The 25418-nt window shown below is 38.7% G+C and overlaps 2 protein-coding genes across 2 annotated transcripts; one reads left to right on the top strand and one right to left on the bottom strand.

The window, feature by feature from the left end:
- The first annotated feature begins 4346 nt into the window (after positions 1-4346).
- On the top strand, positions 4347-8425 carry lepb (leptin b). Its single transcript, XM_033615366.2, has 3 exons — positions 4347-7077; positions 7183-7339; positions 7427-8425. Exons 1-3 carry the CDS (start codon positions 6866-6868, stop codon positions 7745-7747), a joined length of 690 nt encoding a protein of 229 aa, XP_033471257.2. The 5' UTR covers positions 4347-6865; the 3' UTR covers positions 7748-8425.
- Positions 8426-17288: 8863 nt separating this feature from the next.
- LOC117249071 (uncharacterized) lies at positions 17289-24782 on the bottom strand. The gene is made up of 4 exons (XM_033614444.2): positions 24657-24782; positions 23575-23808; positions 20611-21200; positions 17289-17960 (listed from the first exon to the last, which is right to left on the bottom strand). The coding sequence occupies exons 2-4, from the start codon at positions 23598-23600 to the stop codon at positions 17599-17601; spliced, it is 978 nt and encodes a 325-aa protein (XP_033470335.1). The 5' UTR covers positions 23601-23808; positions 24657-24782; the 3' UTR covers positions 17289-17598.
- Between the last annotated feature and the right edge of the window lie 636 nt (positions 24783-25418).

Genomic DNA, 25418 nt, shown 5'->3' with positions numbered 1-25418 from the left:
GGGGAGTGGAACTGCCGATTCGGTCCGTGCAAACAATGAATCACTCACGAGTTGCAAGGCAGCCAGGGTGCAGGGAGGGACTGCCTACTGTGTGACGAATCACTCAGCGAACGAATCACTCGATGAACAAGATAACCCCGATCCCTGAGTGATTCAAGTCAACTCTTCTCAGCGATACACTTTCATTGGGACCATTTTCTCCAAGCTAATGGCTAATGCAGCCAGGAGTCAAGCCACATGAACACAATCACACACCTCCCCATTGTTTTAATAGACTTAGTTTCCAGATAAACAAACTTAAAATGTTATGCTGGCCAGTAATAAGTCTCACCAGTGCAGGGCAGACACAGCAGCAGCTCAGCCGTGTAGGGCTCCTCCCACCAAGCACTGAACAATTCGGTGAATGAATCTTTTGAACAAATCTTTTTAATGAACTGATTCTAGTGAGTCAGTAACATCTAAAGAACTGCTTTGCCCATCAGTAGTGATGACTTTGGTCTGTCTCAGCCTTCCATCAACAGAGTGAAGAGTGATCACACTAAGAATGACAACACTTTCACAGTCAGCAGTTCATTTCATTTCCACTGGGTGTCCACACCTTGTAGTCTCACTAAAGGGTGTGTCTGTGACAACCAATCACATCTGTTAACAGAATGCATCACACCTAGCAATAGGGTCAACCACACCTTCTCCCTAAGGTAAAAGTTTTTGTCTCTTCCTCACTCAGAGTTACTCTGAGAACTTTCCTAAATCACTCCTAAGCTAGGACTCCTCACTAAAAAATGTTAAGTTTGGAGCTCGTTGAGAGGATTCTCAGAATGTTTGTGAATACGGCCCCAGTCTGGCTGCACAAAAACACCTTAAGTTTCCTCCTTAAATATGACTTAAGGCTTAATTTCTCCTTAGCTAAAGAACTTACACAGCAGTTTCCCTTAAAATATGTCATTTGTTAAGAAAAATATTAACTCAATTACTGCATTAAAAGAGATTTGACAGCGGTAAAAGTTTCCATGGAGATTGTTTGTTTGCCTGGACTCGAGCTTGTGATGTCTGTTATCGTCTCACAAAGTTGGATCATAGTTAGATAAAAATGGCAGAAGAAAAGAAGACAAGAAAAATATATTGGTCAGAGGAGCAAAACATTATACATCTGGAGGAATACAATCATCCTATAAAGTAAATTTGATCCCCAAATTCCAGAAAACAGAAAATGACTGTGGGAAGCAACAAAAATTAATTCAGTCAAATCTATGGTGTAAAATTAAAAGTGTGAACATCTGGTTCTCCTGGTCACAGAACACTCTTCTTGGGATGCGTTCGTTTTTTAATTTATGACCATAAACTCGTGTTGCAGTTAAGAGAGAGTCAGAGGTTCCTTAAGTTTTTTTGGTGGCTAAGGTGTTTTGTGCAACGGTCTTGGGATTCTTTGAGTAGAAAACCTAGACAAGGAGAAAACCATAAATACTTCAGTGAACATTTAAAGGAAACCTTAAGGAGAAAACTTAAGGGTGTTTTATGCAACTGATTTCATTTTGAGGAAAACTAGGCCTTTAAGGAAAGTCTTAGCTCAAGGTGTTTTGTGCAACCGGCCCTCAGATGCTTAGCCAGTAATAATATTTACCAGGTTCACTATCTCAGGTTAGCCTGTTAGCTAATGCTAACATGTGCTAATTAGCACTACATGGAAAGTACAGCTGAGGCAGATATTTAGTCATAAAACAAATTCACCTAATGGGCAAATTAAAATTTGAAAAGTGATGTCACGAGATGAAAAGTTAAGCAATCACTGACATTATTAGAATTTATCCAGAGGGGGACAACGTGTTGAAATTTCACCGCAATCCATCCAATAGGTTTAAGATACCTCACGAAAAAATAAAAATGTCAACCTGGTAATGTGCTAAAGGAAAAGTCAGGGGATCACCCATCAGAATTCATCCTCTGGGGATCATGAATGTCTCTACAAAATTTCATGGCAGTTGTTTTTGAGATATTTCAGTCTGGACCAAACTGGAGGACCGACTGACCAAATAACCAACAGACTGACATCACCATCAACAGAGCAACATTGCTACTGTGTCTGAAATCATGTGAGTGAAACTATTCTGGTTTGAAATGAGGTGAAAAAGTTCAGATAGTAATTTGGTAGAATGAAGTAATTAAGTAGATTGACTATTAAATTTTATTTAATAGTTTTTTTTTAAAATTTGAAAGATACGAAGGGAAAATGTGCAACTTTGAGATTCTATAACGGAGCTTCAGACAAATCTGTAAGTGATATCCGACGCTTTGGGAGCTTTAGGTCTGCTTTACATTCTCATTCCTTAGTCATGTGTATTAACCACAACTATTTCCTGTGCAGAGAAGTCATCGCCTGGTCTCTTTGTTCCCTATCACAGTGGTGCAATAAGAGATGTTTTCACCAGAAGGGGGGGGTCGATTTTTGGAGAAAAAAAAAAAACAAAACTGCAAAGGGGGTCGAAGTGAGTCAGCCATGAGCCACGTCAGCTTACTGGAATTGACCAAAGCCGGCATTCCAATAAATGGCTCCTCCCTGAGTCCTACTTCTGTATCATGTACTTCAGGAGCAAAGTATTTCCATCTGCGTCACCTCCGACATAAAAGAAAGATGTGTTTGTGTGCAGCAGACCTGACTGGATGGACGAAAACAGCTCGTTTTGACAAGCTACTTTTAAGATTTGCTCAATCTCAACAACAATATTGACATTAATTAAAGTTCTGGGAATCTTCCTGTGTTGCTGAGTCGCCAACTACAGAATTAATTAATGCTGGTTTAAAGGGGGAGAACAGGGACAGGAACAATGAGTTTGTGAAAAGAACAAAGAAGAAGAATCATTTACTGGAAGAGCTCATGCCTCAGTGACTGGTAAATATAATTCATCCACCAACCAACAGAAACATAAGGTTTATTTGGCATACCATGTTCATTATGGAGGCCCACTTCTGCCACTGTAATTACAAAAAAAAAAAAGATCCTGTAAGACATTACAATGACAAACTCAAAATTATGACTCTGTTTCTCAAAATCATGAGAAACTCTTTAAAACAGTGGTTCCCAACTGGGGGGTTGCGGTCAAAAAATGAGTCACAGGTCCATTCTATACGGACAGCAAGTGACTTGCAAAAGTGTCAAGTTTGTTAAAAACACACTTTATTTTGAAGTACAGTGAATTTCTGGCACAGAGTGTTTATTTTGGAGTGCTGTTTCCTGCCGTGGAGTGAGTGGCAAAGAAACAGCAAACTAGCTGGATGACATGGCCAAATACAAGTATGATTTTGAATATATCAAACTGTGGGACCTTGAGCTAATAGCTAAGGAGAAATCTGGACCCCATGGCTGGACCAGTTGGGAACCACTGCTTTAAAATAATGACTAAGTAGCAAAATTATGTCTTAGTATATCCAAAGTATGATTAAGTGTCTCCAAATACTGATTTATTATCTCAAAATTATGACTTAATATGTCAAAAATACTGACATAGTATCTTAAATAATGACTTGATACCTCAAAATCATGATTCAGTATCTCGAAATATTGACTTAGTATCTTAGATAATAACTTAAAATCTCAAAATTATTACTTAGTCTCTCAAAAAATTGTTTTTTTTATTGTATTCCATATAATGGCTTACTACCTCAATATTATGACATAGTATCTCAAAATTCTGATTTCATATCTAAAAGTTCTCTCTTAGTATCTCCACATACTGATTTAGTATCTCAAAATTATGACTGGATACCTACAAAATTATGACTTAATATGTCAAAATACTGACATAGTATCTTAAATAATGACTTAATACCTCAAAATTATGACTAAGTACTCAAAATACTTACTTAACATCTCAAAATAATTAATTAAAATCTCAAAATTATGGCTAAGTTTCTCAAAAACAGTGACTTGATGTCTCAAAATACTGACTTGGTATCTAAAGTAATGACTTAATACGTCAAAATTATCACTTAGTACCCCCAAATTATGACTTAAAATCATAAATAATGACTTAAAATCTCTGATAATTACTTAAAATCTCAAAATTATCACTTAGTATGTCAAAAACATTGACTTTATATCTTAAAATACTGACTTGGGATGTAAAATAATGACTTAAAAACTAAAAATTCTGACTTAGTATCTCAAAATTGTGACTTAGTATCTTAAATGATGATTTAATACCTCAAAATTATAGATTTTTAAAAATGACTAATGATATGCTGCATAAAATGAGAAATGAAAATAAGCCATTATTTTGAAACAGTTTATTGTTTTCAGAGATTAAGTCATTATTTTTGACATACTACAGTAACTCATTTCGAGAAATTAACTAATTTTGAATTAATGAAGTCATTATTTTAAGAGACTAAGTCATTATTTCGAGAAGGTTTTTCATTATAACGACCCAGAGGATCTTTTTTATGACACTGGGGGAAACTGGTTTCCATACCTCATCTTTATAAGAAGGCAAGATAATTGCTAGAGAAACCAAAAACTTTAATCTCGACAAATGTAAATATAGATGTCCTCAATCAACACAATCAGAAACTCAAAGAACATTCTCCATGTTACGTGGTTAAACTTTGCATAGTGCAGCCTTTCAATGTCTAATACTTTTTGTTCCACTTGGAGCTCATTAATCCAGCAGTAAACGCAGCCAGTGGCTCCACCTCTTCAGTAAATTTATCAACCTCAGCAAATGGTCACTATATTAAGTCTAACTATTAACAACCAACCTACAAACCACAAAATGTCTGCAAGGCTTCATTTTGCATTCGAGCCACACCTCCTGCATGATAACCACAAATTACCATAGCAAGGATTCCCTCACAATGAAGGAGGAGGACACAGCCTCCAAAAGTCGTAACTAAAACTTTTAATTGTGAACATGAGCGGCTTAAAGACAGGCTGCCTCCCTGACCTCACATATGCAAGTGTGTTTTGGAAAATCTGAGAGGTATTTAAAACATGCATGTGTCTTTGTTGACTTTGTGGTGTGTCGTCAACTGGAAAACATGACTTCAAGTGTTTTTGTGTGGCTAGTGTGACATTTTTATGTCACTATACCAGAGTTTGCTCTTCACAAAGTCTCTGCAGGACTCTCTAACCTGAAATAGTAAGGTCCAGGAAATAGCCATAGCCCTTAGAGGCTTGGACGTTGGACACTGACACTCTTAAGGCATTTCTCAATACCAAGCCCCTGTCCCAATACCCACACTTCCCCTAGAAATACCCACTTGCACTTGTGTGCATTCACCTTTAGGCTAGTGGTGTCCCAAAACAGAATTGAGGTAGTGGAAGTGGTTTCCAACACTTAAAATCTGCCCTAGATTCCAAGGGAGCCCCGACCCACACTTTCAACGAAGTGGAAGATGAAGTCTTTAACTTCAGCAAGTTTTGGAAAACAATTTGTGACTGTACAATCAGAATATAGGCTATACAAACAACAGATGGTTGGACTAGTGTAAACTCATCAGCAACTCGGCTGAACACAGCGTCAAAATATTTAAACAAATCGACTTACCCGAACAAAATCAATCAGAACTAGAGGACGTCGTAGGTGCCCCCTGTCTTCTCCGTTGATTCATCAGGCGAAGAAGAATAGGCATAGCACACGCCACAACACAAGCGCTGGACCCTGCATTTTCACTGCGTCACTACTACGCATGACGTATGCCTACACGTCGGCCACGCTGACTTGCATGAAGCGGTGTCCCATTTCTTAGGGAAAGATCTCTACCCTAATATTTCTCACTTCCCTCATCAAGGGTTATCTCGCAAACAAGAGCACTCAATACCAAGTGGAAGATATAAGCGGTAGAAATGGGACAGGCCCTAAGTACGCCAAGTTCGGACTTGCGCACTTGGGAGTTCGGACTTGGCAAGTTCTACTCGGGAGTACAAACTCCCAAGGACAGCTGCCATTGCCGCTGGTCTGTGAGAAATGTATTCTAGGATACCTGGTTGTCAAAAGTCCACACAAGTAACCTCCTGATGCATCCCCGATGGTACAGACTGTACTTGGCTGGATGCGGACTTTGAATTGGAACAGTACTTGGGCTGCGACGGATGACGTGTCACAAGTCCGCAAGAACACAAGTACAGGCAAGACCGTAGATTGAGAAACGCCTTTAGCCTCCTTTCTGGGACGTTTTTTAGCATACACTCGGGGTGAGGGCCTTTTTCTGACACACAGAGGCTTTACATACCACAGAACGCGACTCTGAAGCATCCACAGAGAAACATTCTTGCAGTATGCAGCAAAATGGAAAAATTATTCTTTCCCACACATACAGTAATTAGTCAGGACTTGAAAAACACCTCCGGAAACCACAACAGTTTACCAACTGTGTGTGTGCCATTATTATGTTTCTAATTTTAGCTTCTTGTTGCTGCTTTAGCCTCTGACAACAGAGTCATAAACGCAGGTGGAAAGACGTCACAGGCACCAGCAAAAACAATTAATGGCGCAGTTCTTTGTTCCATGTTCATCTTAAAAATTGGACCACTGTCAAAGACACACGTAAAGTAAATCCATGATGACTCACTGCCTTTAATCTATATCACAAGAAGCATTTCACCTGTGAATGACGTCGCATTTACCAACACATATCTTTTCTTCATCTTGATTAGCACACATGGGTGTTAGAGGCTTTGCACAGTGTGACACCACAGCTACAACCTACCTACACATTTTCCAGGACTTATAAGTTAAGTCTGAATTGTTAACATAAAAGAAAAAAAAGGCTTACATCAGCAGACACTCACGCATCATGTGAAATCATCTTACAGGAAAACAAAACTCAGAACAAGCGTCTGACTCAGCAATGTGACCAATTGCTTCTTCTCATGGCATTTACTGTGAATTTCCTGCAAAAATCAGAGCATGTTGATAAGTTGACCCATGGGGGTCAGGCTCAGGTTGGAGTTGGGGGGAGGAGCGAGGAGGGGAATGGACCCAGACTGGGACTATTTAAATGGAGGGGGGAAACCTGCAGAGGCATGTGTCATCTCTCTGTCATTCGGTGTTACAGGAGCACAGACACAGTGGAAAAACACAGGTAGGTTTTGTGTCAAGCTTGATATATTTAAAGAAACTGTATACAATTTGAAAGGCATTTGATGTTTGTTATGGTGTCTTAAGTGGTTTAATTTTGCTTTTTCAGGATGCACATCTTCCGGGCCCTTGTCTATGTCTCTCTGGTTGTGGCTCCTGGGTGCTCAAGTCTTCCAACAAAGGGAGACTCCATCAGGAATACGATACACAGCATCATAAACATAGCTCAGATAACCCTGGTCCACATCAAGAAACTACGGACGAGGGTATGCACTGTTTATCATCATTTAATCAAAGTGTCTGATATGTATCCTGCTTTATTTTAATTTCCCCTCACGTTCTTGTTTCCTTAGTTGCCGGCGGCTCCACAGATCGAACCCAGCACCCCCTCCATCGACGGACTAACCAGCATCACTCAAGATCTCGGACTTTTGGACAATGAACTGCAGAACCCCGTCACGGAGCTCCTCAGCCAGATCCAGGCTGACGTCTCCAGCCTGGAGGGAAGGGTGCGCTCCTTCGCCCTCACCATGGACTGTCCCCTTCAGGCTAGACCGAGCGGAGCGACCAGCGACAGCGTGTTCCCCGACAGCCAGCTCCACCTGACTCTGACCAAGGTGCAGCGCTACCTGGAGAAGTTTATTCTCCACAAGGACAAACTCAAGGTCTGCTGAGAAATCCATATCATGTTTCATATACTAAGCCTTGCCACGATGCAAAGATGCAGGCTGCACTAGTAGCTCAGTGTAGCCAACAATTTCATATTTATCATATACCTTTAAAACATATTTCAGCAATAATGCTCTTCCTCTGGTTTGTGCATGTAATGCAGGTAGCTATTGAGGTGCATATTTTTAATTTTTGTACTGCAAAGCTTTTACAGAGGTTTGAAAAATATGCTGTAGATTTATTTATATGATCTGAATTATATATAAAGTGTTTTAATATTGATGCAGTTTGAAAGATGTTTTGTGTGATGGTAGAGGTATTTTATTATGTGCAAGATATTTTAAGGAACAGTGTAGAAAACTCATGTGCAATAATGAAAGTGCAATGTTAGTGGTATTTGATTTGAAAATGAAACATTAAGCTAAGGGTCAGTTAACATTACTGAAATGTCATTTATATTAAACATATAATAAAGATTTTAGTCTGACACACAAATTTAGACCATAGGAGGAAGTAAAAATAGCACATTTAAATCACTATGAATGTGCAATGTGATGGTATTTGATTTGAAGATGTATGTTTATTGTAATATTTTAATAAGCAGAGACTTTAAGCTGATGGTCAGAAGGATGTAAGACTGAAATGTCATTTATATTAAACAGCAATAAAGATTTTGGTCATTATTTGCTGCCTGGAGAATTTGTTCAAGGTGGGATTTTTTTCTCTATGATCTATAAAGTGCAGGCATATTTTTAAAATGATGTCATGATGTGTGTGTTATTTTTAAAACAAATCTGTCTGACGCACAAAATTTCACCCTTGGAGGAAACAAAAATAGCACATTTACAGGTTTCTTAAATTATAATTTTTATATGCTTTAGAAATTAAAATGTAAAAGATATTAACATAAATTTGATTTATTTAACTAATTTCTGTACTTGATTTTACTGAAATAAAGCACTGAATCAATGTCAATAGATATACAAAGTATATGTATAGTATGATTATAGTTGAATATGTAAAAAGCCTGCTAAATACTAAATTTAAGCAGTCAAATTGTAATGTATGTGAAATAAGGTTTTTATTACAATCATGGCAGTGTGACACCACAAATGTGTTTGTAATGATAATATTAATAAAAATAATGTTTGTGTTTGTTGATAATAAACTGAGGGGCACTGTGAGAAAGGAATTATTTAAGATTTATGACAAACTCATGGCTATGGTAATTATTTGTTGTCAAAACCAAAAATGTTTGGGAGCATGAGCTCGGGGCAAATTTGACGGATCAATGTTGTGATAAAGCTGTGCATAATATACGCTCAACTACTCCTCCATGTGTGTCAGGCTGCAGCTTCAACAGTTCAAGGTATTACACAGAGTCTTGACTATCTGAAATATATCTAAATATTGTGGTCATATGTTCCTCTTCTGCCCCAGACTACAGAAATTGTGACTTTTTATGGTTTTAACAAAGGTTTTAGGAGTCCAGATAAAAAAAGGATGCTTTAATTACTGTATTTGGGTTATCATGTGAACAACTCCAGATTAACTCCTCACAATCAGAAGGATTAGCCTTTACTTCCCTTTTGACGAGACGTCACATTGTACTCCTGTTGAAATATCCTTAACCCCGATTTATATTGTTGTGGTTTAAGGATGTTATGTGCTTTCTTAAATTGGAGAAAATAGTTTAACAGTGAAAAGCTCCTCTGATAAGTTTACCCTGAAATTTATTTTTTTTATAAACTACTTTAATTCCTTAACAACCCAATTTATTTTAATTTCATTTATTTATTTCTACATATTTTTAGACTTAATTAATTTGCTTTGAATTAATAATTTACAATTTTTTTTATTTGATTTTTATTATTCCATCTACCTTTCCTTCTTTCTTTTTAACCAAGCTTACTTTGGTGTACACTTACAGCCGAAACATAAACACATTTCATTGGACTGTCTTGTTTGGAAAAATATTTCATAATACCAACATAATTTCTGTTTTTTTTCCCCCTCAGTGCAGGACAATTTTTATTTTTATCATTCCTGTTCTGTAGAAAAAAAATAAAAGGGAAGGGTGTGTTTGCACTTGTAATTCTCTATTATTGTTATCCATCTGTTCCTAATAAAACGATAAAAAAAGAAAAAGATATAATCTGAAATCTGACTAACAAAGAGTATTTGTGGTGACAACATTTCTTTTATATTTTGCACTTGAATGTTTGTTGAACATTGAAAGAAATTATTGCATTATTATTATTATTTATTTTACTGCAGTGAAATCTTTAGTTATCATATTACGCATTTTTACATGCATTTAAAAATGTGTTGTCTTTTGTTTGAGAAGTTAAATGCACTTTTTCCAATTATTTCCTCAGTGAACAATGGATAAAAAATGACTGAAATTAAACAAAACACCACGTCGAGATGATTCTCTGTAGGTTACTGCAGAGGTCAACATGCTGCCCGCTCGGCTATTTGGGCTAAGCACAAACATGTGAAGGTTTATTTTGTCCGACATAACAACACACTAATACTGACATCACCATGCAGCGTGGCTCTGAGACACACACACACAGCTGTGAAGTATTACAGTACACTGCTCACACATACAGAGGTGAGTATTAGAGAGTGGCAAGTGTTTATACTGTAGTCACATTTTATGCATTTTTACACGCTTAAGCAAAGAGATGAGGATGCTTTTTTTGATAACCTTATCATGCTAACATCATCATGGAAAATATAATAATAATAGGATAAATCTAAAAAGAAACCTCAGTGCCAAAGGTCAGTCACTGCTGTGGATTCCACCCTGTTACAGTACAGGTTAATGGGTTAAAGTGTTATATGCTGCACAAGATAGTTTAGTTTTATTTAAAAAGGGACAGTGCAAATTAATAAATACACATGGTATAAAAATGCCAGAATTAACCAAAGGCTATTTTTCATCTGTAGTTATTTTTATTTGTCTGTATAAATAAAATTGACTTGAAGTAACATGTTACACTTTATGCCCTAAGCATATAGTGATGAGAAAGCATAATGTTTTTTAAAGGCACAAGACTTACTTTTTGATTTACTGTAAAATATAATCCAGAACCAGGACTCCTGAGGGGCACTCTGTGTACAAAAGCGGGGGGGGAAAAGGATATATAGGTCAAATATTAAAGTATCTTTCTCAGCATAACAATGTTCAACATGTTAACTCTTCTATTTGCTACATGGCTACTGGAAAAATATCTTAAAAAAGCTAATACAAACATTATTCTACAGATGTAAATAAATGCACTTTAACCCAGTTTCTCTAATTTGTGTGTTTGGCTGTCAGGACTTTCTTATTCGTTCCTTTGGTTTTGTGCAAAAGTGAACAAAACTTGGATGACAGGGCTCGGTCATCAACAGAAGCTCATGTATTAAATCTAAATATTAATGGACAGCACATCGAACAGGTCTCAGAGGTAAAATACTTCGGCCTCATGTCAGACTCACAGCTAAAATTTGAGAAGCATGTTAAGATGGTGAGTGGAGTTGCAAAAGCAAACGTACATACATTTAGTGTATGTAATTCTTTACCTGCAGAACTCAAACTGGATCCTAATTAAGATCACTTTAAACTCAAACTGAAACAGTTTTTGAAGAGGAATCAGTCATGCAGTCATGAATAATTCAGTGCTTGTATTGTTCTGTCTGTACTTTTATTGTTGTGTGTACTTTGCATTGTTACTTGTGTTCTTGCTGCTGAGTCTTTTGGATTTTAAGGCCCAGCTAGGAACGGGCATTGCTACATACTTGCCCCTATACAAATAAAGATTAAATAAATAATTTAATTAAGATGTAAGAAAAGCAATCTGCTATTTGTAATGTATATGTATTGTTCAGATACAAGGAATTCAGGCTCTTTCCTGCATCATTCTGGGGAAACTTATTTCAAAACAGTGGAAAGAAACCCTACATGTGCCACGTAGACACACATCTGATTAAATATTAGTCATATAGACATGATGAAATGTGAGAACTGTATAAAGAGTTGTGGCAGCGATGCATATTAGGGGCTCGGGTGGGGAATACAGGGGCAGAACTAAGCACACATGTATAAGGTGTACAGCACAGTCTGTATAAAGGTTAGAGGTTAAAGGGGCACTGCAGGGTTTAAGAGTAAGATATTACTTGCAAGAGTGAGTGTGAGTGTGTTCATGCTTGCTCCTGACAACACTCTACAGTTATTAAAGGTTATAAAGTATTCTCTATCAGAGTAAGAAACTGTTTGATAGCTTAAACTGGCCACGATAATGATAGTGGCTCCATGCTGAGGTCTGACTGAACACATATTTCTTTGGTATACTTAAAGGGCTGAGAGATTAAGAGGAAACGGCTTAACTGGTTTAACCATTCCTGGGCTGAGATGATCGGCGTGTTCACCTCAGCAGCTACAGCATACACCTCTGTCTGTCCAGCGGTGGAACGTAACTACGTATATTTATTTACTCAAGTACTGTCATTAAGTACAGTTTTGATGTACTTATACTTGACTTGACAGTTTATGCTTTTACTTCACTAGATTTGGGGGTAAATATTGTAATTTTACACCACTAGACCTTCAATAATTTGACAATCTAACTTTAGTTACTAGTAACTATGCAAATTTAAATAATTAATACAAGATATAAACCAACTAATACATAAAGATATATTATCACCTGTAAGGATTTAGGCCCATCATAATTTATTAGTTGGTTCAAAGCTGGTTTAAAAAAATATATATATTGTTTGAAGTTATTAATTTTTGTCTGGAACAAGGATGTTTTCTGGCACAGGCCAAGTTTAGAAATTAAAAATGACAGCAGATCAAAACATTTTGTACATCACATTTCTTTCTTTCCTTTTTATATTTTAACTTATTTATTTTGGCACCTAGGACACGATTTGTCTCAGTTCTAAAGAGAAGTGAAAAGGTGATAGCTCCACCTTCACCAGCTGCAACATTACAGTGATGTACATTGATGTATCATTAATTATAATCCAGTTTTATGATGTATAAGATTCTGGAATGAGCCGTTCTACGTGAGTACCTTTACTGAAGTATTCTGGGACAGATACATGTATACTTTTAAATGACTAAGATAAACAAAGTATTTTTAAATGGATGTACTGCTACTTTTACTTTACTTTAGTAAACGCTGGCAGCGTGCTGAGGTCTAAATGAACACATATTTCTCTGGTATTTACTTTGAGAGCTGAGATTAAGAGAAACATTTTGACTGGTTTTATAACTTCTGGGCCAAGTTAATCAGCTGAATTAAAGAAAACCTGTTCACTTCAGCACTTTTTGGAATACTTGGTCTTCACTTTAGTATTTCCATCTTATACTATTATATATTTTCATTCCACGACACTTCGGGCAATAGTTAGGCTAATAGTTTTGGGGAGGTTGTTTTGAAAACATAGCTTGGTAAGCTGTACATTACTACACACAGAAGAAGATGAGCTACAGCAAAGCTAGTGAGTAACCTTAAAATATTAAATTGACATATAGATGTGATGCAAAATATAATACAAAAAAAGTAAATGCCAGAGAAACATGCCACTCAATTAAGTTTATTGCAAAAAAGTCAATGATAGGCTAGTTGAAAAGCAATGGTAGAATAAAAAAAATAACAAATGATTCCTTGTCTTTTATGGCCTAAAATATTTTTTATGACACCAAATTTACAATAATATGCTTTAAAATTCACCGTTACTGTTGTTGTTATCTATTTCTATTCAGCACTGTGTGTCAATAGTTTGGTATTCTGGTGTATCACTGGGTGACACAGCAACATGCTAAAACTCCAGCAGCTGCCATTAAAGTAGCTTCAATCCACACAACATGGCGACCAAGCCTCTTTCTGGCAACCAGCACACCTTATACTTGTGTCTATAACATCACCAGTTAATATTAGTGATGTTATTTTGTAAGAAAAGGACTCAAATCTGTTTCATCGTGGTGGCCTCATATTAAAATGTAGGCTTCTCATACAGGTGCGACACCAAAGTTTGTCCAGCAGATGCCGCCATTTTGAACTGCTTCGAAACAGTGAACGACGTGACAGTTGATTCATTTTGACTCACAGCGCTTTAGGAAGTGTCATTTCGACTAAACATTACAACTTTAGGGACACTTACTTATCTTTATATGAGTCACTCATCCTTCTTCTAACCAGCTGACACCGGCTGCAGTGTCCGCCATGTTCTCCACTACCTGTTCTGGTCCCAGGAACACACCTCCCGCCATTAACCACTCCTCTGCTTCCTCTGGAACCTGATGCTGCGTTCAGGTGCTCCTTGCATGTTCCCCAGTTGCGACGTTTAACTTTGGTGTGTTCAATTTGAATTTAAGGGCATCATAAAGAATGTGGTGACAGAGACATGTGCTTGTTTTTCTTGAGAGGCCACTATGTTTGAATAGGCCTAGTTGATGTTTTATTGTGGATTTTTGTATTATATGTTGTTATTGTTGCATTTTAAATGTGCTTTGATTGGCCAGGTCTCTCCTGTAAAAGAGTGTTTCAATCTCAGTGGGACTTCCTGGTTAAATAAATAAATAACAAATTACATTTAATGTGAAACAAACATGGACACTAAAAGGATGTTGATGACAGTTTGATGCTTTATATTACAAAATAATTTTGTCTCAGACTTGCTGCTGCAACGGAACATCCCCTAAATCTAAATATTGTTTACCTGATTTAAACTGATATATAACTTGTCTAACTAATCCAGGTCACTCTGTGGACAGCTGCTGACAGTTGCAACCTAACACTTAACTACAAAATACATGTGAGCAAAAACCTGACATGCAGGAAGTGCAGGCAGAATCTGATTGGTTATGGGAGGAGGCAGGTGAATCTGTCTGAGAGCAGTGGAGAGATGGAGTGGTTCAGGGGAAGAGCTGAGGAAGACAGGGATGAGATGGGGCAAAGAGTAGCGGATGTTTGAAAGTCTTTGGCAGCACACAATGTTCCCCTGGTTCTGAGAACAGAGTGTAATAGGTTGGCTGGCTGCAGGAGCAAACCGTTTTGTTTGGTTTTTTTTTGTTGTTTTTTTTACCGGCAGTGAGATAAGCATTTCCTGCAATTAAACTGGTGAACTGGTTTATAAACAGTGTGCTGTGAGATCTGCCGCTGCGCACCTCAAAACCATGCGTAATAATTGCGCGTAATGACGGCTCCTTGTCAGTTAAACTGCACGTCTGTCATGTTTGTCTCACTGACAGGTGGAGAGCCTGCACATATTAACTACAAGCCGCTCCGTCACTGACTGCTCTTGTCCTGTCCTCTCTGACTATCGCTCAACTCTGGCTTTTGAACAATGCAGGAGAAATGTTGCAGACAGTTTATATTATCAGCCTGGGCCTGGGGCTTGTTGTAACAGTAAATGGGATGTGCTGTAACTTGTGTAAGTTAAACTGTATCTGCGAGTGTACATTTTACCCCGCGCGATGTGGGCAGCCGGTTCCAACTGCTGCCAAGTACTAACGGCTGCTAGCCCCGCCCGTTGGAAAGAGTGTGGGATATACAGTACCACTACTAGCAATGGGAAGGGGGGACTAAATCTTTTAAGATTTAAATAGCACATTATTGCGCTTTTATAATGAGCACCGCTTACATTGTGCTTGTAATAAATACTACTGCATTGTTCAAAAATTATTAATTGTGTTTCAAATTATTCTAGGGGGGTACAGTTTTATTGAAGGGGGAGTCATGTCCCCCCTGTCCCCCCCGGGATTTCCACCCCTGCCACTGTGGATCCTCCTGGATACCGACACCGACTTGTTCAGACACAGTTGCATCACTGCTGAAGAGATGGTACCAAATAACATACCAGAGTCAGGTTTAAAAATCAACTGACCCTTTACTTTGAAACTTGCGTACCAACATTTGAACAGACTTTCAGAGATGTTTCCAACTTGAGTGGTCATTCACATTCATATTTTTCAACACCAGGGTTATACCTATGGGGGTTATACCTAAGCTTCTTCCTCTCATGGGCCATTTCAATCCTCAGGTGCCCCACATAATGCCTCTTCAAAACCTGCATGCTACCTGACCCAGGGGTGCATTTCATCAGGCTATTCTCATTTCCAAGTTCGTACATCCTTGTTTCCTCTCCTCTCATCTTAGTCCCCCCGACACCTGAGATGTGAGCAGAGAAGGTGAGAAAGAAACACAAGGAGAGAGGACTCAAGGCAGCAGGCATTTAACAAAATGAGACATCTGTGTGTCGGAGCTGTCATTTTAAAGAGATGTCAATTAAAAATGACGTGTGGCACAGCTGCATCATCAGCTTTATACATCACAGGTGCCGAAAAGACCTCTGCAAAGGACACACCTATGCATCCTTGCTCATAGCTCCTCTGGCAAGCCTTGAGATGTTTTTTATGGTGCTTTCACACCTGCCCTGTTCGAGTTTGGTTCAATGGAACTCAAGTTCATTTGCCCCCTATGTGTGATGTGTTGGGCAGGTGTGAACACAGCAATCGCACTCAGGTGTGCACCAAAACAACCGGACCAAGACCACCTCTTCAAGAAGGTCTCAGTCCAGTTACAAACGAACTCTGGTGCGGTTCGTTTGTGGTGAGAACGTGTTCCGACTTCGACATCTTTAAGGCCGTCTCATGTCTCTTATTCCTGCCAGTAAGGAGTTAGCGTTAGGAGTTAGGAGGGATCTGTTAGGTGCGATGAGTAAGGTAACACAAGAGGTTCCTAACAGAAAGTCTTTTTCAGCTTGAGGCCATGACGTATAAATACCCTCCCCCTACATCTGGCTCATTTGAACGAGATGGCAGAGAAACAGCGCAAGTGTACCCGTTACATGCATTCTTTGCAATGAAACGCTGTAATTCACATGCCTACGTGACTACGAAGAGTAACGTTAATGATATTTCCTGCAAGACTGTCATGTTGTAATTAAGTTACGGCTTTGATCAGCGAATATAATGTGACTTGGGATGTACGCCAAACGCTGGCTCCGTTATGCAGCAGATCCAGCCGTACCGCCCATAGGTACCGCCGTCACCAGAATACGACGCCGCTTTACATGACACTTCAGAGTAAGGCCGTCTCATGTCTCTTATCAGCAATCCTCGCTCCTCACTCCTAACTCCTGACTCCTTAAATGTTTTCCTAACTGGGAGGGACTAAACAGTTAGGTAAGGTGGCTAGGTTAGGTGGTTAGCAGTAATTTTAAGGGACTTGGGACGTACCCCTGGCATCCTCTCTTCTCCTTTGACCTGGAAATTGCTCCCCTACAGCCATCATGGAAGATCTTCCCATCCCTTAAACACACCTTAAGGGGAGAGGAGGCTACTGGAGGAGCATAAAGCAAGGAAACACAGGTGTATCCTACACATCTCTCTCTCACAACCTTGCTTGAAGGAGCTAAGACGCGAATGAGGGAAGCGGGGAGACACGTTGGCATAATGAAAAGCACCTCGGTTCTTCCTCTCAAACAAAATCCCGCCATATGTAAAAGTGACGCAAGATTAAAAAGAGATTAAGGACAATCTGAGTCACATTTGAGTTTTATTTTGTTGTGCAAAAACCAGATCTCTGGTATCAAGGTGCAACAACAGTTCATTCAAGAACACTTCCTGTGCAAAGCAAGCATCACATAACAAAGGCTCCACAGTCATGAATCATAAAAAGTGCATCACCTTAAACAGAACATTGGTTAGAATCGTAACAGAGTCAAACTATTGAGAATAATGCCTTCTTTGTTAAATTATACCGTTAATCATGCAGCTCAGAGATAAAATGATCAAAGTGTCATCTCTTTAAAATCATAAAGTTCAGTCAAACCAAACCTCTGCTCCTCCACTTCACATTTTTGCTTTGATGGAGGGAACGTGCAGAGAGTTCAAGTATTTCTCCAGCGTGCAGAGATAGTCTTCTGGGTGGCATCGCATGTGGGCTGCGTGCTTGGACACCTTCCACTTCCTGCTCCTAACAGTCATGCCTCTCTTCCTCCAGAAGTCAATTACCTTTTCCAGGTCAGTGTGGTCGCACAGGGGGTCGTTTTCGCTGTAGAAGAAGAGGGCCGGCGCTGTAACTGGACTGTTGTGGAACACCTGGATGCCGGTGTTGTAGAAGTCTGCTGTATGGCGTTTGAAGAGCCAGAAGTAAAACATGGCGAGGTTTTTGATGAAGCGCTCCAAACGTGGCACCAGAGTCCTGCCGAGGCCTGAATAACAAGAGACAGGAGATAATCACGAGGGTTAATGTTTTATAATCAAGAGCAAAGTTACATACACCTGTCTTTTTTCTATTGCCGTGTGGGAAACATAAATGTTTGGCTCATTCAAAGCCCTGATTGGCAGCCAGTGTCAGCGATGATAACATTTAAAAGGAGAAAGACTTGAGTGGTGCAATGGATCTCTTTATAGTGCAGAGCAAATTACAACAGCACTAGCGAAGCTCATGTCGTGGTAAGAGTGATAACACGTTACAGGAGCTGTTGTGCACAGCTATAAATACAGGTGTGCCTTGAGATTTTGGCTTGCCCCCTTTCCACAGACTAGACAAGTGGATTTTTTTATTCTAAATACATTGTAACCTCGAAGTAGTTAACGTTATTAATGTATGACAACATTAAATGTCTATCTTAGTTTGAGCAGTTTACATTTCTTAGGCTAGTCGCATGGAGCTTTCCAGTGGCTCCCCGTGGCTTTGACAGAAATTATATAGAAACAAATAACATTCATTCATTCATTTTCCCGTAACCGCTTATCCTGTTGGGGGTCACGGGGAGGCTGGAGCCTATCCCAGCTGACATTGGGCGAGAGGCGGGGTTCAACCTGGACAGGTCGCCAGACTATCACAGGGCTGACACATACAGTAGAGACAGACAACCATTCACGCTCACATTCACACCTACGGACAATTTAGAGTCACCAATTAACCTGCATGTCTTTGGACTGTGGGAGGAAGCCGGAGTACCTGGAGAAAACCCACAGTGACACGGGGAGAACATGCAAACTCGGCACAGAAGGGATGCTCCACCCTGTATAAATGTGTAGCCTATACAATAAATAAAATTAATGTTGTAACATCTCGTCAACTATGTGCATGATACTTTTGCAGCCTGACGCCTTTTCCTAAAATTTGCAGCTCTGTGTAGCGAATAGTGATGGCTAGTCTAGAGTCTCCTTATCAAGGCTAGCTGTTGATTCAAAATCCAAAAGAAAAACCAAAAGTCTCAGAGAAAAATAGAGAATTTCATAGTGTGTGGACAGATTTATTTGCTTTCACCACTAACGCTGCAAAGTTTAAGTACCGAATAATCATAAATAGCTCACTGCAGAGTAGCCTTTATTGTAAAACATATTAATGAATGCTTATTTAGACCTATTAGGAATGTTTATAGGCTAATGAATTGCACAAATATGTATTGCGGCTCCAGATGAGTTTTTAAAAAAAAATTTGGCCCGGCTCTTTTGATACAGTAGTCCGGGTTTCCGAACCCTGGTTTAGGGGGTCGATTGGGAGAGGCGCAAAGAGTTATGCTGTGGACTACAACTTAGAGCTGTATTTGATATCTCTCATATAAATAAGTTTATAGGGACACAATAAGGATATAGTGACAGTTACATTTAATAAAGTTATCAACTGTAGCTTTGAGCCACATTGTATTTATTAGCAGTCTCTATTAAAATTAGTCTTTTTAATAATATTTGAGAAAAAATATTATCTATTCTTAAATGTAAGAGACTGCTGCTTTTCCTTGTCTCACACTTTATTAAATTAAATATCTTTGGGTCTTTATCTGGACAAAGCACCCATTTCTGTAAGGTATTGCCACAAGACTATTTGAATACTACTCATCACGTCCACAGGGACGTTACTGTTCTCTCCGATGGCTGTTAATCATAGTAGTGCTGACGTGATAAGCCTGGATTACCAACCGGATAAAGCAGTCAACCACTGCTTGGCCTAAGTCAGACAGGGGCCCCCAGAAATCCCTGGTTCAGTGTGTAGCAACGGTGTGAAACGATAATAAAGCTGCAGCGAATAGTCAATCAAAAGAAAAGTAACTGGAAATTAATTATAGCAAACTGATTGTCTTTGGGTTTTGGACTGTTGGTCAGACAAAACATCTAATGACGTCAATTTGTGTTGTAGGATTTTATGATGGTTTTCTGATGTTAATGTCTTTGGGCTGCTGTGAAACTGTGCCTACTTGGGGCAACAAAAAAGTTTGTCTTTGCTGCGTTGGTACAATAAACAAACTAGAAGGACAGCAGAGGAGATGCCAGCACGCCAATGTGGCCAGAAAGCCACAGAGAGGTCCACAGGCTGAGCTCAATACAAAAATAGTCTTATTTACTTTAGACATCTGTGAACAAAAAGGCGCTCAAAGTGGGGAAAAAGATTAAAAAGATGTAACGTTTCAGTGCTTCACAGAACAGATACAGACACAGACAGATTCCTATCAGGTGTAATAAATCACTCAGCTGGTGCCACTAATTACATGAAATCAACTCATGTGAGGTACATATATCAGCAGCACTGATGACAGTCAAGGACTGAATGTCAACATTTACTCTAGTGATCGGGTTGGGGAAACTGTCATAGTCACTCTTTTTGTAGACTAAATGATCAATCACAAATATAATATAAAGTAACCAATAACAGCCACTTTTATATATGTATGTGACCTGATGAATGTATTAAGTGTTTGCAGACACTGTGCTAAAGTTGGAAACGTGCTGCCACATATATTTCCTGAACTCCTGCCAAGCTGCAGCAGAAGGTCAGCCGGCTGGTAAATTATTTAAAGATCTGACACAGATATCCAACACAAAAGTAACCCGAGATGAGTCACACTCACTCACCTATCGCCATGCGCTCCAGGGTGCCCACCACCAAGCTGTCGTAGATGTGCCCTATGACCCTCTGGGCCAGGTCTGTGTGTTTGTTCCATCCCTGAGAGATGTGGATGAGCGTCTGCGTGAAAGTGTAGCCACCAATGGAGCAGGCGTGGACCAGCACCGGCCTCCCTGAGAACTGAGGCTCCTCCAGAACCTTCAAAACCTCCAGCCCGTATTCCAGCCCCCATCGAGGCCACAGGAAGTGCGTTACATTGCTCTGGACAAGGAGGAAGTCCATGCCACGGTCCATGTACAGGTCCCTGTACTTGCCTACTGCAGCCAGCGGGGCACCAAGCCAGGAGAAGAAGACAAGGAGAGGACGGGAAGTGGCAGGTGATGAAGGATCTGCAGAGGGGGAACAGCTTTTGGGCAGAACTGAGGAAGACAGGGATGAGATGGGGCAAAGAGTGGTGGATGTTTGAAAGTCTGTGGTAGCACTTAATGTGTGTTCCCCTGGCTCTGAGATCGGAGTGTAATAATAAGTTATGCCAATGCGGATCCTCTTGGCTATGAACCTGCCTTGTTCAGACACAGCTGCACTGGTCCCAAAGAGACTGGAACAAACAACAAACCAAATGAGTCACTCCCACACCCAAATATTTCATATGCTGTTTCTTTGAAAGACAGATTTAACTGTACAGTATATCCTCCTGAGACCCAGGAAAACTAAAGGCTAGGTACTGAAGTTAATTCTACATTATATAAGTTTTTAAAAAAAAAGCGTAAACAATGTTTAGAAACGTTGAAATATTTTGTGTGTCCCCAACTACAGTTCAGAGCCAGTATGCTGTCACTAAGAGAGGTAACATGATGCTAATGCTACTTTTATGCTAGCGAAAAACAGACTTAAAACCATTCAAACAAAATGTGCTTACCAAAAAAACTGAACATCCGACTCCTTAGAGGGGCTTTTAGTACAACCAAATTTTTTTAGGTGACCTGAATGTTACAATTAACTTTTAAGAACTGAAATACACACTGAAATAGCGACAGCTATGGCTATGGCTATACTCCAACCTATCACTTAAAGCAGCCATGCCCCTAATTATGTGTAACTTTAAGCCTTGATTACATTTTTCTAAACTTTTTTTTTGCACCAGGCTGTAAACATGACATTTTACAACATATTCTCATTCCGACCTCGTCACATATTGACGTTTGGTCATGGACCTTCCATGTCCAGATACGACGTGAGAGGTACCCTGGATGCGTTGGTTGCTTACGTTCTGGGACACTGTGTCAAGTTCTGCCTGCTACATGAAGTGTGTTCTTTCAAAATACACTTCTGTTTTCACAGGAAATTCAATGTTTACATACAGTCTCTTTCAAAAATAAACGCACTGCGTCAGTACATCAACATGAACTGAGGTTTTTTCCTCCAACAACTAACATACATGGTTGGGTTTACAGGACACAAACATCGCTCTCCAGGGTGAAAGTCGATGTTTGTTTGAACCCATCTACCACCGCTCCCACCAGCCTTACTCGGACTTTTGCTGCCTTGACTTTTGTTCTTGTCTCGTAGTGATTCCCCCTGATGCCGTCGAGCACTGTTAAACTATAATAGCAACCGGTCACATATTATGCTGACATTAGAGGACGGCTTTTTTCGTCATTGTCTGACGCTGCAAGTCACTGCCCAAGTGCCCACAACGACTTCGGAGTGAGACTGGGTGGCATTTTAACATGGAGGTCTAAAGGGATTGACTCACTCTTGGAGCCAGCCTCAAGTGGCCATTAGCGGAACTGCAATTTTTGGCACTTGTGCGTTGGTTTCATTTTTCAGCCTCGCAGGTAGCTGCTTGAAGGCTCCAAGTCCAGTCACATGTATTATAGGAATATTATTGTATTATACAGGGTTAAAAATGATAAACTCCCTTTAAAAAAAAAGAACAAGAAAAAAGCTAGCATGCTCTTAGCAGTTTCTATAGGGTACTGTGTTTATGAACAGTATTAGTGATTATGGTATTCAGCGGCTGGGGAAGATCCTTACTATTGCATCAGAATTAAAACAAGGATTTATTACCAACTTAGTTTTCATTTACAAGGAACTTGTAAACACCTCAGTGTTTGGTAAACATACAGTAAGGCAAACATAGTACACAGTGTTTGGTAAACATCTAAAGCAAACATACTAAACAAATTGAGTGGTTTTATCGACATAATCTGCAAATGTTTGGTAGTTTCTCATATTAGCAGTCCATTTGGGATGTTGTTTTGAATGTTTTATTATTTTTATTATTATTTTATTATTTGTTTGTGTTTCTTTTTCCTTTTCCACATGCTTTGTTCTGTACATGCAGGACAAAAAGATAATATGGTTATAAAATGACAGTGTCTTGTTAGCCAAAGTGCGATGGGTCAAGAAAGGCATGTAACTTCAATAAAAATGTATGAATGAATTAATATTAGGAGTAAATAAAAATGAAGGCAAAGTACTGCAACTGCTACTACGATGAAATATTAAAAGAAACTATACAAATGCTGTAACATAAATATGTACAGCTGTTTTAAGATGCAGTATAAGGATGTACTGTTTGTGTGGGATGTGTAAAAATATCGAACACTACAATATTATATTAGATTAAACAATAACATTAGTATTACTGTTATTAGTACTCATCATTTTACTGTTTGTATTCCAGACATCCATTATACATCAGCAGGTTTCCATATGTCAGATAAACAAAGGGGGCAGCCAGGCTGTGAAGGCGTTACAGCGTCACTTTCACCAGTACAACCAGTAAGGCGCATTAAAAATGTGGATAAAAAAGGCGTCACTGTGTATGAGGAAGATGTGGCACAGCATACGCCTGCCTTTTTTAAAAGCCGTGCAAGTTCCGCTACAGAGGACACACAAACACACACGTACACACACAGACACACACAGGAACACACAGGTTATATGACAGTATATCATGGTGTTACCCGGTGGAGAGCGGCAGGTTTCCCATTCTGTGAGACGACGGTGTGCGGGGCCGCCCTGCTCCTCTGCAAGTAAAGTGACTTGAGACTGCGGGTCAGATCTGCCGCGGTGCCGGTACGGATCGGCGTAGCTTCTTCTTCTTCTGTTTTTTTTTTTTTTTTTTTTTTTTTTTTTGGACGGTTGGAAGGACGAAATGGCACATTACCGCCACCAACTGGCGTGGCTACAAACTGTAACTAAAATAAATAAAAGAATGAATAAATTAATATATAAATAAATAAATAAAACATATTTTAAAAAAATAAATTAATTAAAATTAATTAATTAATTAATAAATTACTAATTACTATTATTAATAATAATAATAATAATAGTAAGAATGATAGCACATTTAAAAAAAAAAAAAAAAGAAACTTAGATTAAATTTGCAAAAGAAGCCAAATTTTGCAAGGCTTCTCTCTGTAAATATGATAAAACTTGTGCAAGTACAACTTTAGAAATAAAATACATAAATAAAAAAATTAAAAAAACAAATATAAATTGAATGTAATTATAACAATAATGACAGTAATAAATTCTGCCACCTTTCCTTCAAAACTCTAAGACAAAACTTGTGCACTTGTGCAAGTTAAACTTTAGGAATACAAAAAATAAATGAATGAATGAAGTAGTAGTAGTAATAATAATAATGATGATAATAATAATGATAATGATAAATCAATTAAAATGTAATTCTGCCTCCTTTCCTTTGAATCTCTAAGACAAAACTTGTGCAAGTACAACTTTGCAAATGATGAATAAATACATTTAAATAAATGAATAAATAATAAAAAATAAATAATAAACAATAAAACCAAAATCTATTAGTATTAATATGATAATAACAGTAATGATAATTCATTAATTATCAAAATGTAATTTATGTAAATGTTATTTACATACCTGTGTTACAGGCATATTTAAAAACCAAAAGCTGAGCTACTTATGAATTTCCTTTGATTCCAGTATAAACTGATACCCATAGAAACATCATACTCATGTGAATTCTTTATCATGTCTGTTGTAATAACCAAAATATCTGTACCTCAAACGGCAGGTCTGTCCAATAAAAGTACTGTAAAAGTTTACTGTCTCCACACTCTCTGTCCAGTAACTGAAAGTCCACATCTGTCCCCCTGAACATAGCAATAGTAGAGTTAATCAGTGAAGTGGCATATTTTAAGCATGCCATAACAGCTTAAACAGTGCCTATCTCTGGATTTGGTATTTACAGTCCAAAGGACATTGTGACCAGGACAAGTTATCACCATGACAATAACACATTCACATGTCACTTCACCCAAACAGGGAAACATGAGAAGGTCATCAAGTAAATTTGTTCTAACCCACTAATCAAATAACTGCAAGACAGTTCAGGGCCACACGATGGAGCCAGAGGCTAACACAGATTAAAGAGCACATACCTCAGTGTGTGGAGCACTTTGATGACTGTGTTCAAATTAAACTTATAGAATTAATATTGATTACATCGTAAAAGTGGTCAGTGTGTCATTTCTATGAATTTTTGAGGATCTGATGTCTTCTAAAGTGACTCAAGCCTTGTGGTGTTCATTTAATCCAGCCCAGGATAAATGTTTATAAGTAGATAGTCACTGTGCCAAATTTAATACAATCCAGCACTTTATCACGTTCATTATCCTCATGATAATTACCTTTTTTTCAGCTGCCCACTTTTCTCAAACAGATCTATCTGAGCTGTGACCCTGCAAACCATTTGCAGAAAGTTTAATCACTCCAAAACTGCCCTCATGATACAGGTAACAACTTCCATAGTTTCCCCTGAAAT

Source organism: Epinephelus lanceolatus, chromosome 23, assembly GCF_041903045.1.
Source record: "Epinephelus lanceolatus isolate andai-2023 chromosome 23, ASM4190304v1, whole genome shotgun sequence".
NCBI lineage: Eukaryota > Metazoa > Chordata > Actinopteri > Perciformes > Serranidae > Epinephelus > Epinephelus lanceolatus.
Note: the sequence above shows the minus strand (reverse complement) of the source record. Positions and strands in the feature narration are given on the sequence as shown.

Coding starts and splice junctions, on each gene's coding strand:
- lepb (XM_033615366.2), top strand. CDS start 6,866: ATGGCATTTACTGTGAATTTCCTGCAAAAATCAGAGCATGTTGATAAG. Junction 7,078..7,182: donor GACACAGTGGAAAAACACAG/GTAGGTTTTGTG, acceptor TTGCTTTTTCAG/GATGCACATCTTCCGGGCCC. Junction 7,340..7,426: donor TCAAGAAACTACGGACGAGG/GTATGCACTGTT, acceptor TTGTTTCCTTAG/TTGCCGGCGGCTCCACAGAT.
- LOC117249071 (XM_033614444.2), bottom strand. CDS start 23,600: ATGGGAAACCTGCCGCTCTCCACCGG. Junction 21,201..23,574: donor AACCTGCCGCTCTCCACCGG/GTAACACCATGA, acceptor TGTTTGTTCCAG/TCTCTTTGGGACCAGTGCAG. Junction 17,961..20,610: donor CCTGGAGCGCATGGCGATAG/GTGAGTGAGTGT, acceptor CTTGTTATTCAG/GCCTCGGCAGGACTCTGGTG.